The 14,322-nt window shown below is 29.4% G+C and overlaps 1 protein-coding gene across 2 annotated transcripts in view; it reads right to left on the bottom strand.

The window, feature by feature from the left end:
• The window catches only part of LOC107447385 (tetraspanin-9), a 66,724-nt gene that overhangs the window by 5,580 nt on the left and 46,822 nt on the right, over positions 1 to 14,322 (bottom strand). Inside the window, exons 3-8 of one of the 2 annotated variants that reach the window (XM_016062288.4) lie at positions 10,385 to 10,433; positions 10,240 to 10,292; positions 4,392 to 4,466; positions 4,236 to 4,304; positions 2,658 to 2,789; positions 2,488 to 2,535 (exon numbers count right to left, since the gene is read on the bottom strand). In XM_016062288.4, coding sequence (XP_015917774.1) covers positions 2,488 to 2,535; positions 2,658 to 2,789; positions 4,236 to 4,304; positions 4,392 to 4,466; positions 10,240 to 10,292; positions 10,385 to 10,433 — 426 coding nt within the window. The remainder of the gene's footprint in view (positions 1 to 2,487; positions 2,536 to 2,657; positions 2,790 to 4,235; positions 4,305 to 4,391; positions 4,467 to 10,239; positions 10,293 to 10,384; positions 10,434 to 14,322) is intronic. The other variant, XM_016062289.4, reaches the window with a different exon arrangement.

The following is a 14,322-nucleotide window of genomic DNA, read 5'->3' on the forward strand; positions in this document are numbered from 1 at the left end:
ACTGATCCAAGTGGTCTCCCACCCGCACACTGATAGCAGCCTGTGATGCTTGACTTCGGTGATCTTCTGGGAACCGTGTCTTAACGATCAGTTTTAACAACTTAACCAGTGTCTTAACGACTGCGGGACTTGTAGGGTATGCACCCGAATAATTAAGATTGAGATTGAGTAAATGAAAATTTAATCATTAGATCAAAAGATATTCCGGGTGCTTATTTTTTTATTTTTTGAACAGTAGAAATGATTTTATGCTTTGTATTCCTTTAAATATTTACTTGTATTTATATTAACAACTGCTATAATGCGATAATTTTTGTGTTAAGTTTTTTTGTAATTCTCTCAGGATAACTAAACACTGATACACGCATTACGCTTAATACACTTATATACTTACACTAGCACTTAAATAAGGTAATAGGCTGAATTTTCAGACAAAACTACTTTTTTTGTGGTGTAATTAATTTTATACTAACTTTTTGTCCAGGGAAATTATACAATTTCTAGTAGCTTCTAGTTAACTACAAATATTGTCTTGTGAAAATTTAATTACATGTTTTGCTAAAAAAGCTTTTGACCTCAAATAATAAGTAAGCTTAAACAATTGTTTAAGTCATTCTTTTAGTTTTGATAAATGAAATTATTATGGTTTGCAATCACGGTGTGTTACATTTTTGTGCGAGATTAATTTTACATATTTTTTTAAAAATAATCGATTACTATAAGGAGTGATTATACTAATATACATAGTTATTATTATTCATTTTATTTTTTTACTAATACTTAATTGCAGTTCGACTGTTTTTAGAAAAGTATGATTCCCTCTTAAATGATAGTTTGAACAAAAATTGGCATCCAAATATTATAGTAATTACAATCGTGTCAGTTAAAATTCATACAAATCTTCAGAAAAACATTTGATGAACATAAATGTTGAAAATACATGTTTAAAATGTAGAAACCGTAGTATTCAATGTTATATGATCACAACGGATGAGAGTTCAAAAATAATGAAAAAATGTAAGTAATATTACTATATATATATATATATATATATATATATATATATATATATATATATATATATATATATATATATATATCACAGCATCTTTCATACAATATGCAAAGTAAAATTTTCCAAACATATCCTCTAATTTGAAACATACTTAGTTTGGTATATTTGACGTATTTTTCATGGAAAATCATAAATACTAAAAGGTAAAGCCAAACAGGTTTCTATTAAGTTAATTAAAAATCAATATTTTTAGCATAAAGTTAAATACATTGTAAAAGAGATTGGCTATGAATCTCTACATTTCATGAATGTGACGAAATCACTTACTGTAAAAAAATTATTAAATTATTACTATTCCAAAAACTGTTCAAAACTTCATTCAAGTCCAATTTATTGTGGTTTTGACAATTCTCTTTATTTTACACCTGTCTGTTGCAAAATTTTCTGAGTTTTAAAACAATTAATGGCCTACACATTAAACAATACACTACATTAATGGCTCACACTTTAAAACAAATAATGGCTATTTATTACCAACTTAATATAAAGTTACATAAAGGTCGGTAAGAGGGGAGATACTGCCTACTACATAAATTAAATAAAGTTTTCTGTAAAATATATAATATAAAATAAAATAAAATAAAATAAAATAAAATAAAATAAAATAAAGTAAAATAAAATAAAATAAAATAAAAATTCTTGAAGGAACATAGATCTGATCGAGGTTGACTTATAGGTTGTATGGTGGATTATAGAATTTCTGCTTAACTTTATTTTGTACTTTTAACATGATTGGCATTATAAACAAAATAAAAATAATTAAGTCCACATGTGGAAATGGATAATTAGTAATTTTTGATAAATGTAAATTCTTTAATAAGATTAAACGTTTTTTTTTATTACTTTTTTTAAAATTAATACTTGGATTTCTGCTCACCATTTGAGACGCTTTTGCTTAATAAAAACGAAAAAAAATTTAATTTAAGATTTAATTTAATTTGAAATTATTTAATTAAAGATTATTAATGCTGAAATGTCGATTAAAGAGATTTCATTCCTCTTATAAAATAAAAAGTTATCTAAAAGTCAAAATAAATGAATACATACAAAATTACCTTTATTTACTTTGTTTATAAGTCGGAGCTCCGCCTCAAAGGTGGTTGATCATTTATGGTTTCGTCGGAAAAACAAAGAAACCACTGCATTAGGATACATAGTTACTTTTGCCCGTGCTGCACAATCTTTATAAAATTTTAAAAAATCTCCACATCTTATATCTAATTCATTCGGGATAAATTCACCTTAGTACTGGGTGCTGTTAGAATTGAGATGAAAACTTTCTTGAAAAATAAACTTTTAAGGTGACATGCATAAAAAACCATGCAGAGCATGCGAACAACATAAAAATTCTCAAAAAAACAAACTCAATAAATAGTTATATAAAACATAAACAAAAAGAATTGGTTAATCACCCTATTAAGCGTCCGAACTTTGCTAGTCACCTGATTAGGGGGAGAAAACTGAAATTGAAAAGAAGCTTAATAGTTAAATTAAATGCAAATTGAAGCAACGAACAAATAATGAATTTTTTTTTGTTATGACATAAATACGTATATAAGCAATAATATCAAAGTTTCATTACCCTGTTTAATTTTCTAACTTCAGTCGTAGTCGATGTTGAGTTTCCGGGTGTGATTTTTGTGTAGCAACTTTCATGGATTGGTTCAGTATTCACTGTGAAATCTTCTGGACCTAAGAATCCACAGCAATGAAGCTAAAGAAAAAAATTAAATTAGTATGGATAATTTCATATATTCTACATCACACTCAATTAATATTTATATTTTTCTTCAATATTTTAAATGATTATATTTTTTTTCAGAACATAATTTCAAAATGTTCTTGCAATTTCAGTAATATATAAAGATATGCACCGAAGAACCATTACATTATGACCACCCTGCTAATAACATGTAAGACCACCATTAGCCCTCGAAACTGCTAGCACCCGCCGCATTGATTCCACAAGGTGTTGATAGGTAGTCTGAGGTATCTGGTACCAAGCGCTCACCAACTGGTCCTGCAATTCCCTCACATTGCGAGGGGGTAGCGTGACAGCACGAATTTGGTTTTTCAAGTAGGACCGCAAATGCTCTATTGGATTAAGGTCAGGTGAATTTGGGGGCCAAGACATGACTTGAAAGTCACTGGAATGTTCCTCGACGATTCAACCCTTATGACATGGTGCATTATCCTGTTGGTAAACACCATCCTCTGCAGGAAAAACTGTTGCCATGAATAGGTGAACCTGGTCTGTAACTATGTTCAAGTAGCTTATAGACATCAGGGATTGTTCTATGAGTATTATGGGTCCTAAAGTGCCCCATGAAAACATTGTTTCTGGGCGAGAAACCATGAAAACCTGGGCTAGCCCATTGTTATAGATGGAGGGTGGTCATAATGTAATGGCTCTTCGGTGTATATAAGTAATATGTAAAGAAATAAAAAGTGAGAAATTTAATTATAAAAGAAATAAAAAGTGAGTTGAGTTAAAGTCGTCTTTTATTTATTTAAAAAGGTAGTTTAATGGCTAAATAATAAATAACGGCTAAAAAGTTTTTGATGATGTAAATGATTATTAATTGATACCTTTTTAAATAACCTATTGCTTGTGGAAACTCAAAAATCATCAGTAAAAGGTTTTAAGCTTTTAACTGTTCTGATATTTAGACTTTCAGTTCAGACTTCAGTTTGAGACTTTCTTTCTTTAAAATACTAAGTCTAATATCGCAGAAAAAATGCATGTTTGTTTTAAAAAAATATCTACTCTTTTATTATTTAGTGAGCAGTAAACACGAAATATTTTAATTGGGTTTACCTTTAACCCTGTTTTTAACTGCTTAGTGCGTAAAAAATCTGATCATTAGATCAAAAGTTATTCAGGACTTTGTTTTTCTGACTACTTTACATTTATAGAATGTTGAAACAATAAGATTGGAAAGGTACTCTCACCAATTACCAAAAATAAAACTAGAATAATCTACAAACAGATGGTTTTTAAATTAATTACTGAAAGCATAAAACATTCCTAAAATTTTGAAAATGAATTTTAAAAAAATCGTGAAGTATAAAAGAGTATAGAAATAAATCTTAATTCGTGGAATTTTATAGGATACTTTGAAATAGGAATTCTGAAACACCATTTTCTACTCAATCTTACTTGATCTTGAATTATATTTTTTGTGTTTTCGTTAACTTCTTTCCATCCATTTTCGAAAACATCAGTCATCTAAAGAATGGGCATAATGGTCAGTTTTCGAATGCAGACAAAAAAAAGCTATCTCAATTTTTGAAATACTGAATAAGAAGCTCTTACCTTTAAATCTAAAATGTTAAATGCTACAATACCACCGATCTCTGCAGCTACAGTCAGGACAGCAACCAACAAAAACTAAAATAAATAAAGAAGTCAAATCAGTATTGTCTCATACCTTCTTCCATGTTAATAAAAGGAGAACTTTATGAGCGCAACAATTTTAATTCGTTACTAACTAATAATCATCACGATAAACAAAGTTGTTGCGTTTATAAATTTCTCTATAGTGAAAAATGGAGAAGGAAATGGGAAAAATGGAATGGGAATCCATATTTTTTTTCTGAAAAATACCTTTAGCAATATTAATGAACGTATTTAGCTTCACAATAATCAAAGCATATTGTTGTGTCACAACAACCAGAAATAAGACGTGAGTTGTACCAAACAATTTATTTAAACATTCACACAAAAAATCACAAAATATTACCCAAACGAAATATCTCTTCTCAGAAAAAAACTCTCTTTTTCAACAACAAAAAAAAAGAACATCACTTCTCGTGTGTGTCTCTCTAGCAACATTATTTTAGCATTACCTCTCGAGGAATTGATGCTTTTAGCTCAGTTGTCACTCTGTTACGTTACAGTCTAACTCCTCCCTTCCACAGAGTTTTCTTTGCAAAAGTAGGAAATGGCAAAAAACATACATAAAATTTTGTCAAAACTGATCTATATAGGTTGACATAAAACTGTTTTGTTTATCGGTATATAGGAAAATAAAACAGTAAAGGAAAATAAACAGGAAAATAAACAGTAAAATTGTAGTCACGAATCTTTTCAGTGAGTAAGTCATCGTTTTTCGCCGTTTGATCAGAAGTAACGATGTGTTCATTGGAATCGACTATACCGAGCTGTACATTATCTTTATTTTCCACTTCCCTCCTTTCATTCATATTTTCTTGTTTTCGAGTCATTACAGCACTTATCATTGGGACTTCAAACGAATTTTCCAATAGAGCAGCCGTTTTGTTACCCAATAAATAATACCCTTTATCAAGAGAATCACCTAATACAGCTGCCTTAGTAACCACTTTTCCTAACTTACAGTTTAATTCAACTTCGGCTAATGGAAAACAAAATGATTCTTCCTGTATTGGAGTTTTTATCCAAACAGATTCACCCGTGTACATTTCAGGTTTTACAAATCTCCTAGGAATTAAATCCAAGGTTGCGCCAGTGTCTCGTAGTATTGAAATGCCAACGCCATTTACCACGCCAATGCTCGTATATGGTGTCATTATACTATCAGGAAACCTTGATTCCGAAACGTGAAGCGAAGCCACAGTTTCAGAATTTGTTTTCGCCTTGGGACATTGAGGGCGTAGATGATCATAAGAACCACATTCATAGCATCTAAGCTGTCTTCTTCTTTCAAATTCTCTTTCGCGAACATTTTCTTTAACATTATTTTTCTGCCAAGTCAACTTTTCTTCAGTTCTGGTATCACTTTGGTTCGGAAATCGCCAAGAATCATCTTGGTTACTTCGATTATAAGACACAGACTTTTCCTTGAAACTGTTTTTTAAACTTTCATAGTCGTCCAATTTTCCGGCTAATTTGGTATAAGAATTCAATTCCATCCAATCTTCAAGAAAATGATCTCTCATGTCATTTGGTACATGACGTTTCATTTGCTCGGTAACCATCAAACTCTTAAGATCATCGAAAGTGGTAATTTTTGCTTCAGAAACCCATTCGCTAAAATAGCAATTTAATTCTTGTGCAAAATTTCGCCAAGATTTTTCAGGTGATTTAAAATGTCGATAAAAATTTTGTTTGAGTTCCTCTGCATTAAGCTTATATTGTTTAAGAATCAATTCTTTTACAAAGTCGTAGTTATTGGCATCATTAGGGGACTCTCTCGCCAACATATTTGAAATGTCGGGTGGTACTACGCTCAATAGGTAAGGCACCCATTCATCTTTAGGAATTTGTGCAATTTCTGCTCGACGTTCAAAATTTATCAGATACAACGACATTTCATCTTTACCTTCATTAAATTTTGGTGTTATTTGTAAAATCTGTATTTTATGATTTGTTTCGCCTGATACCGGTCTGTTTTGGTGCTGAATTTGAGAATTTGCTTCTAATTCGAGTTTACGCAATTCCAATTGATGTTGCCGTTCAAGTTCTTCTCGCCGCTCTTGTCTTTCAAGTTCTTCTCGCCGTTCTTGTCTTTCAAGTTCTTCTCGCCGTTCTTGTCTTTCAAGTTCTTCTCGCCGTTCTTGTCTTTCAAGTTCTTCTCGCCGTTCTTGTTTTTCAAGTTCTTCTCGCCTAATTCTCTCCTCCGTTATACGAGTCAAACACATCTTTACATCCTCAGCCTCATAATGTTGACTAGTTTGAATTATTTTTTTTAATTTCACAAACATTTGCTTGAGGTGGAACAGATTCACCTAATTCGTCGGCCAATTCTATCAAATCCACTTTTTTCGCTTTATTAAGAAAAGCCATAATTTACAACTGATAAAAAACTAAATATACAATAACTGACTACCTTAAATCAACTACTCTTACTATATCCCGCCGCTGCCACCAGAAAAATTCTGTTGTGTCACAACAACCAGAAATAAGACGTGAGTTGTACCAAACAATTTATTTAAACATTCACACAAAAAATCACAAAATATTACCCAAACGAAATATCTCTTCTCAGAAAAAAACTCTCTTTTTCAACAACAAAAAAAAGAACATCACTTCTCGTGTGTGTCTCTCTAGCAACATTATTTTAGCATTACCTCTCGAGGAATTGATGCTTTTAGCTCAGTTGTCACTCTGTTACGTTACAATATATAACCATAAGAAATTACATTATTAATAGTCTAGCAATAGATTAAAAAAATATGGTAAAAAAGAACTTTTGCATTACTATATCTTTTTGTAATTTGTTGACCTCCTCTGTAAGTTTATCACTTGTTTAAACTGACTTTATTTAGCAAGTACGTAACTAAAAAAAAATTAAATTTCCCTTTCAAAAGTTGATCACTTATCTAAACTCTTAGATTGTTACACTACACTGTAAAAAATGCTTAAATAACAACTTTGTTTAACTGTTATTTTACCGTATTCAACCAAACTAATTAAATATTCATGAAAAAAATGGTATTCGAACTGTTAAATGTGAGGATTATCATTTAATCAACATTATCACACAATACGGTTAAACAACAAGAATTTTTCCTCCCCAACTACACAAACATTAAGAAATCACTTAATTCTTGCAGCCGAGTACATAAGCTAAAAGGAGTACTACGAGTACTTTGGTCTAAAAGGATAATCTGTCAATTTCATGACCGCTTGACGAGGGATCGAATCCCAGGGTTGGCAGCCCAATATTTCTTTCATTGTTTCAACACATGGAGAGTTTTTAGTATCCCTCACTCCTCAAATGGTGACCCTGAACAATTGGAATACGAAACTCTCATTTACGCATAGATTTTAGCTCTACATAGCTGCTTAACACAAAAAGTCCAGTATTTTTCCTCTCACAAGATAGATGGCACCAACAGATAAACTAATTAAGCTACATTTCATTCACAAAACACGACTCTTTCTCAACCTAGCTATGATGTCCATTACATATCAAAAAGTTAAACTTAACCCAACAATAATGCCCAGTTAAATTCATTTTTACGGATTTGCTATGGAGAAACTTTGCTGTTGTAAATGGTTGCAAAATCGTAAAGGAATGTTACTAACCATAAATTTTACGGTTCCTGCTACGGATGCACAGACTGCTACGGTTATTTAACCGAAATTTTAGAAAAGAAATTCCAACAGCATAAATGGGTTATTAATTTTTTGTCCCACACTTGATCAATTTACTATGGTATTAAATTTTTTTATGCAGTGAAATTATTTTAGCAATTGATTAGTAATTAAAAAAATTCTTTTTTATACTAATGAGACTAATCAGAGTTTTAAGATCAAGTAACTAGTAAAATGAAAATGTCAAATTTACTAATAACATTCACAATTCATACAAGTTTACGCATTACGATAGTTTCATTACAATATTTTACTGTAAAAATCGATTGATGACACCAACTTAAGTGTTACATTTAATAAGAAGTAATTAAAAAGTGCCATAGAAGTGTTATGATTTCGAGATTACAATATTGTGCCACCTATCATAATTCTTCAAATATGATAAATTTTTAATTAAAATTAAGCAAGTGTGGATAAGGTATACTTTATGCGATGTACTTTTGGTGAAGACATTTTTTTTTGCGCTTTATTCATGTTGCGCTTTACTCATGTCTTTTATGCACTTTATTCATGTTGCGCTTTACTCATGTCTTTTATGCACTTTATTCATGTTGTTTCTGCTTTAAAATAAAGCATTTCACTAAGACAATTCAAGAAGTGTTTTAAATACTATTTAAATGTTTAATTTTAATGTTTCATTGACAATTGTAAGACAGCGATTCTGCATTATTCATTTTAATAATTTAAAAAGGATAAATTTACAACGAAAACAAAATATTTTAAAAGTTTTACCCTAAAAAAGTTTCAAATGCAGCTAGAATATAAGGATTTAAAAATTACAATTTTACTACCTAGATTAGAGAATCTGAAAAAGTTTTTTAAAGATTTTCTGAAAAAGATCACGACATCGGCAACTAAAGTAAAATATTTTCAGAAGAATTATCGGAATAATGAGTATGAATTACTGCGTATCATATGTTAAGTAATTAAATTAACTTACATTGATAATTATATTACATTAAGTATAAATATCAAAGGTAAAGTAAAGCAGAACTGTTGCAATTTTTTTCTTTTGTAGTAATATTAATTTTGTTCTGCTACGAAAACATTTCAAAATTAGAATAATATATTGGCAGTTGTTTTTTCTGTAAAATGAGATAATTAACAATAAATTCATGTAACAAAACTTTGAAAACAAATAATTTTTAATTTCACTTTATCGACATTGTATACAAATAACACCCTTATTTGACGATATTAAATTATTTAAATATTCTAAATATTAAATGTCTGAAGCAACAGATTTTTGTTCCTAGAAAATTTTTTTTATGCTTCATAGTTTAAATAGAAAAAAAAGTTATTGTTTTTGGATATCTCAAACACGACTCTCCTCTTCTGGTCAGCACATAATAAGTGAGGAAAATAGAAACAGGTTCGAAACAAGAAATGGCACTACTAAGGAAAAAGTGGAAAAACCACCCCTATAGTGCGCATGAAAATGTATTCTTTTCCAATGTGACTCCTTTAGTAGTAGCCCGTCACCTTGGCTACCGTGGTATAACTTTAATTCCTCTACTGAATTAATTTCACTTGCCTTTACCGTTTTTCGTTGGAAGCTATGTATTTTATTGTTTATTACCGGTTCACGTTTTTACCACTTACGTTGTCTTAATGAAGAGCATACTATTTAAAAGCTTGAAGCATATTGATATTTCTTCCATTTCAATACTGAAGTCCTAGAAGTTTTTATTTTTAGTATGCTTTTTGTTTGAGTTTTTGAGGATTATTTGTGTCAAGAGACTTACACACGCTGTGAAAAATTCCGGATCAAATTCCTGGCAAAAAATAGAGGCATTCTGAGTACTGAAGCTTTAAAATTCATTTCTACTAGTAAAATTGTAACAAAACTGTTTATTTAATTACAGTGATTCAACGATTTTACAGTGAATGTTACTGTAAAAATTGCGATGCATCAAAATTCTTGTTCCGCAAAATTTTATTATGAAAACGGATTTTCCGGTAAAAAAAATACTGGCACCCTCAGTTTTTGTACTTGTTACCGTAATTTGAGCAGTGATTTTTTACAGCATGTTCAGAATATGGAACGTAAAAATTTAATTGTGTAAAAATAATGTACGCTTACCAACTTCATCACGCAATTTCCTCTTCGATAAGACCCAATCCATCCTATAAGACCTAATGTACAAAAAAAAATCACCAATTTTCTTAATATGGACAGATTATACCAAATATTAAAAACTAAAAAAAAAAGCTTAAAAAAACCATACCATTTAAGAAGAGTATACCTCCAATACCAATTACGACATAGGAGAATATCTAACAAAAAAATAATATATTGTTAAAAAAATACATTAACAAATCATAGCATACTAATCACAAAATAAAACAGGTATTAAAATAATAACTTTTTAACAAACTCACATTAGGTATAAGCTCATATCTAGAGATTTAAATTTTATTTACTTTTTTTGTCAATTCATTATTTTTCAGTTCATAAAAATGCATTTTTTTGGTGTTATTATGCGTCTAATCATATTTTATATTTTAAATTTGTATTTTAAATAAGTTTAACACTATTTGAACTCATAAATTTATCTCAATACTTTTTAATAATGGCTCTTAAATATATTTACATACTCATAATGGCATACAGATTTATTGTTTCAAACAGTAATTGAAATTGAAAGAAAATCTTGATATTAATTGCTAAGCATGTATAGTAAATATTTTTAAAATCGTAAAAATTTAATTATCAGCTTTTATATTTTTTGAGTCTGTTTATTCAAAATCCTTTATTCATCAATATTTATAGTTGAATAAAGGATTTTGAATAAACAATATTTATTATTCATCAATATTCATCAATATTTATTATTTATTTATTGTTTCAAACTGCAATTGAAATTAAAGCAAAATTTTAATTTTAATTGTTACGCAAGTATAATAATAAATATTTTTAAAATCGTAAAAATTTAATTATCAGCTTTTATATTTTTTGAAGTCTGTTTATTCAAAATCCTCTATTCATCAATATTTATTGTTGAATAGAAGATTTTGTATAAACAATATTTATTATTGATCAATATTCATCAATATTTATTATTGATTTATTGTTTCATACTGTAATTGAAATTGAAACAAAATTTTAATTTTAATAGTTACGCAAGTATAATAAATATTTTTAAAATCGTAAAAATTTAATTATCAATTTTTATATTTTTTGAAGTCTGTTTATTCAAAATCCTCTTTTCATCAATCAAAAATTATCATGCCCTTTTATGAGTTAATATTAGTTTATAAATTATTCAATAAAATTTTTATATTAAACTAGGAGGCTTCGCCCCCTGCTCGCTGGCGCTCGCCAACCCCCGGAACGGATCCGATGCTCGCTTTGCTCGCTCATTGGATACATTCTTAACGTCTAGCTTTTGTATACTTTTTTGAACACTGAAGATCCGAAAACTTTTCACTGTAGAAAATTCTGAACCTGCGCATTTCAATATTAATTTGAAATTGCAAACAGTTCGCATATTTTTCCTAATCACACTATTCTAAATTTCAGTAAATTTCAGTAAAGTAACTGTTGTAAGTTTTGTTTTAAAGTCTTTCCCACCAGAGGGTCAAAACCATGTGTTGTAAAACAATATGAAATAGTACTGAACGCCGGATGTAAAGCATCGGCTTCGATAAAGATAATTTTGTGAGAATTTTTTAGATAATTCGGTGAGAATTCACCAGATTAGACATATGATGCTCACTGCGTGCTCTTGCGCGCCGAACCCTATCAATTAAAACGTATTAGCGTTTTATATAATATAGATTAGCCATATGATGCTCACTACGTGCTCTTGCGCGTCGAATCCTATCAATTAAAAATGAAAACTGTTGCCAGCGCGAGAAAAGAAATATCATCGGTTTTATTGATGCATACGTACGTATTAGCGTTTTATATAATACTAGGAGGCTCCGCCCCCTGTTCGCTAACGCTCGTCAACCCCCGAGAATTGCTACGCAATCCTATGTGGTTCACGCCGTGAACCATGGCTAGCTGCGCTCGCTCGCCAATGAACACAATGTTCTAGCACAAAGACATAATATATTATCATCAAAGACATAGTATTTTATCATCAAAGACATAGTATTGTACTTATGTAGAAGAATTCTACCAATGTTCTTATTGACTTTTAAAAAAGTATATTAGCTATTTAGATTGTACATGGTGAAAAAATCAAAACATTAGCTAAATAAGAAACATATTAGCAAAATAAATTATCAAATATTGCTTCACTAATATTCTGCATTTTAATCCGTGAAAATTCAATGCATAAATAAACGAGAAATATAAAAAAAATTCAATGCATTCAATACAAACACTTAAACGTTTTTTAGACGTTTAGGTAGCTCCCAGTAGAAAAATATCAATTCAACAGCGGCCTTTTAAAGCATTCTCACTTCAATTAATTAATTAATTCCTAATTGAGTTTAAATTAAATATTGTCATGTTTTTAGTGCATGAATCTGAATTGAACAACCTGATAATGCTCACTCTGGTTATTGTTATCTTTTTGCTCACTACGTGCTCTTGCGCGCCGAATCCAATCAATTAGAAATGAAAACTGTTGCCACCTCGAGAAAAGAAATATCATCGGTTTTATTGATACATACATACGTACGTATTAGCGTTTTATATAACATAGATAGATAGATTATCAGATAATATTTGTATCTAAAATTGATAAATAATATTTGAATTCAAAATTATTTACTAATATTTCTATTAAAATTATTAAATGACATTTGTTTCTGAAATTGTTCGATAATATTCGCATCTAAATTTACCAGATAGTATTTGTGCCAAAAATTATTTTATAAAACTTGTACGAAAACTATTGAATAATACTTGTTCCTAATACTGTTAGATAATATTTATATTCAAAATTATTCAATAACATTTGTATCTTAAATCACCGAACAATATATTGCAGTATCTAAAACAATAGGATCTTATTCATATCTAAATATATTTAAAACATAGTTTAATTGAAATAATTCTTCGTAAATTTTCAATCTTCTATCCCATATTTAGTATGATAAACTTTTTTTTTCAAGATTTCGTGACAGTTTAGATATCTAAAATCATTGGAAAGATAGAGCCAAGTTTTAAAAACGTTTAGGGGCGTTCCAAATTGAAAAATTAAAACTATTTTTTCAACAAACATTCTATTTTGTGCAAGATTGACGAAAAAAAAAGAATCCTAACATTTTAATCATCCAATAACACAGGCGTGATCAATTTCAGAAACTTAGTCAAACATTTCAAAAAATTTTTTTGTTGTCTTTAACACAAATATTTCAGTATGAATAATTACAATCTCTTGTTTTTCTTATACAAATATAAATACCAAATCCTACGTTTCATCTCACAACACAAATATAAATAAAATAACAACTCATAATTGTTTTCCGGTCATTGCAGGCGGAAGCGTCGGGGTTTCGTTTCCCTTTTTTTCTTTCGTTTTTGTATTAGACTGGGCTTTTCGCGGAACTGTTCTGGGTCAGTTTTAGAACACAGCGTATGGCAGAGTATACGTTACAATATTTGTCGCTAAGGTGCAAAAATATATTTTTGTAAATATATATATATATATATATATATATATATATATATATATATATATATATATATATATATATATATGTGCGTGAGTAAGCATTACATCACTCAGCCTTATAGGTTATAAAAGTCAAAAAGTGCACAAAAGTAAAAAATCTAAAATTTGAATACATAATTAGTTTGATAGTTGCTATATAAAATTAAAAATTATGATAATTCTGGAATGTTTTTTCCGATAAAAAACCATTTTGATTGAACTAAAAGTTTGGAATTTATAATTTAAAAATATATAGCCTCAAAAACCGTCAAATTTTTAAGACCTTGCTGTCGATGTGACTGTAAGGTTTAAAATTTTACTCTGTAATGAATTGATCATATCACATGGCACTTATCTATAGTACCCAAAAGATGTAAATTATCAAAAGATACAAACCAATTTTAATTGGTAGTTCATGATTGCAAGTGGAAGAAACTCCCAAGTAAAGTGACGAAGTCTGCAGCTTTTCTTGGCTTTCATTGGATGAAAAACCAAAATGGTTGGGTTGGGGAACGACTGTGTGCCCATTCAATATTTAAATATATATATATATA

This window comes from Parasteatoda tepidariorum, chromosome 10, assembly GCF_982258835.1.
Source record: "Parasteatoda tepidariorum strain Cologne lab strain chromosome 10, Ptep-v5.0, whole genome shotgun sequence".
Lineage (NCBI taxonomy): Eukaryota > Metazoa > Arthropoda > Arachnida > Araneae > Theridiidae > Parasteatoda > Parasteatoda tepidariorum.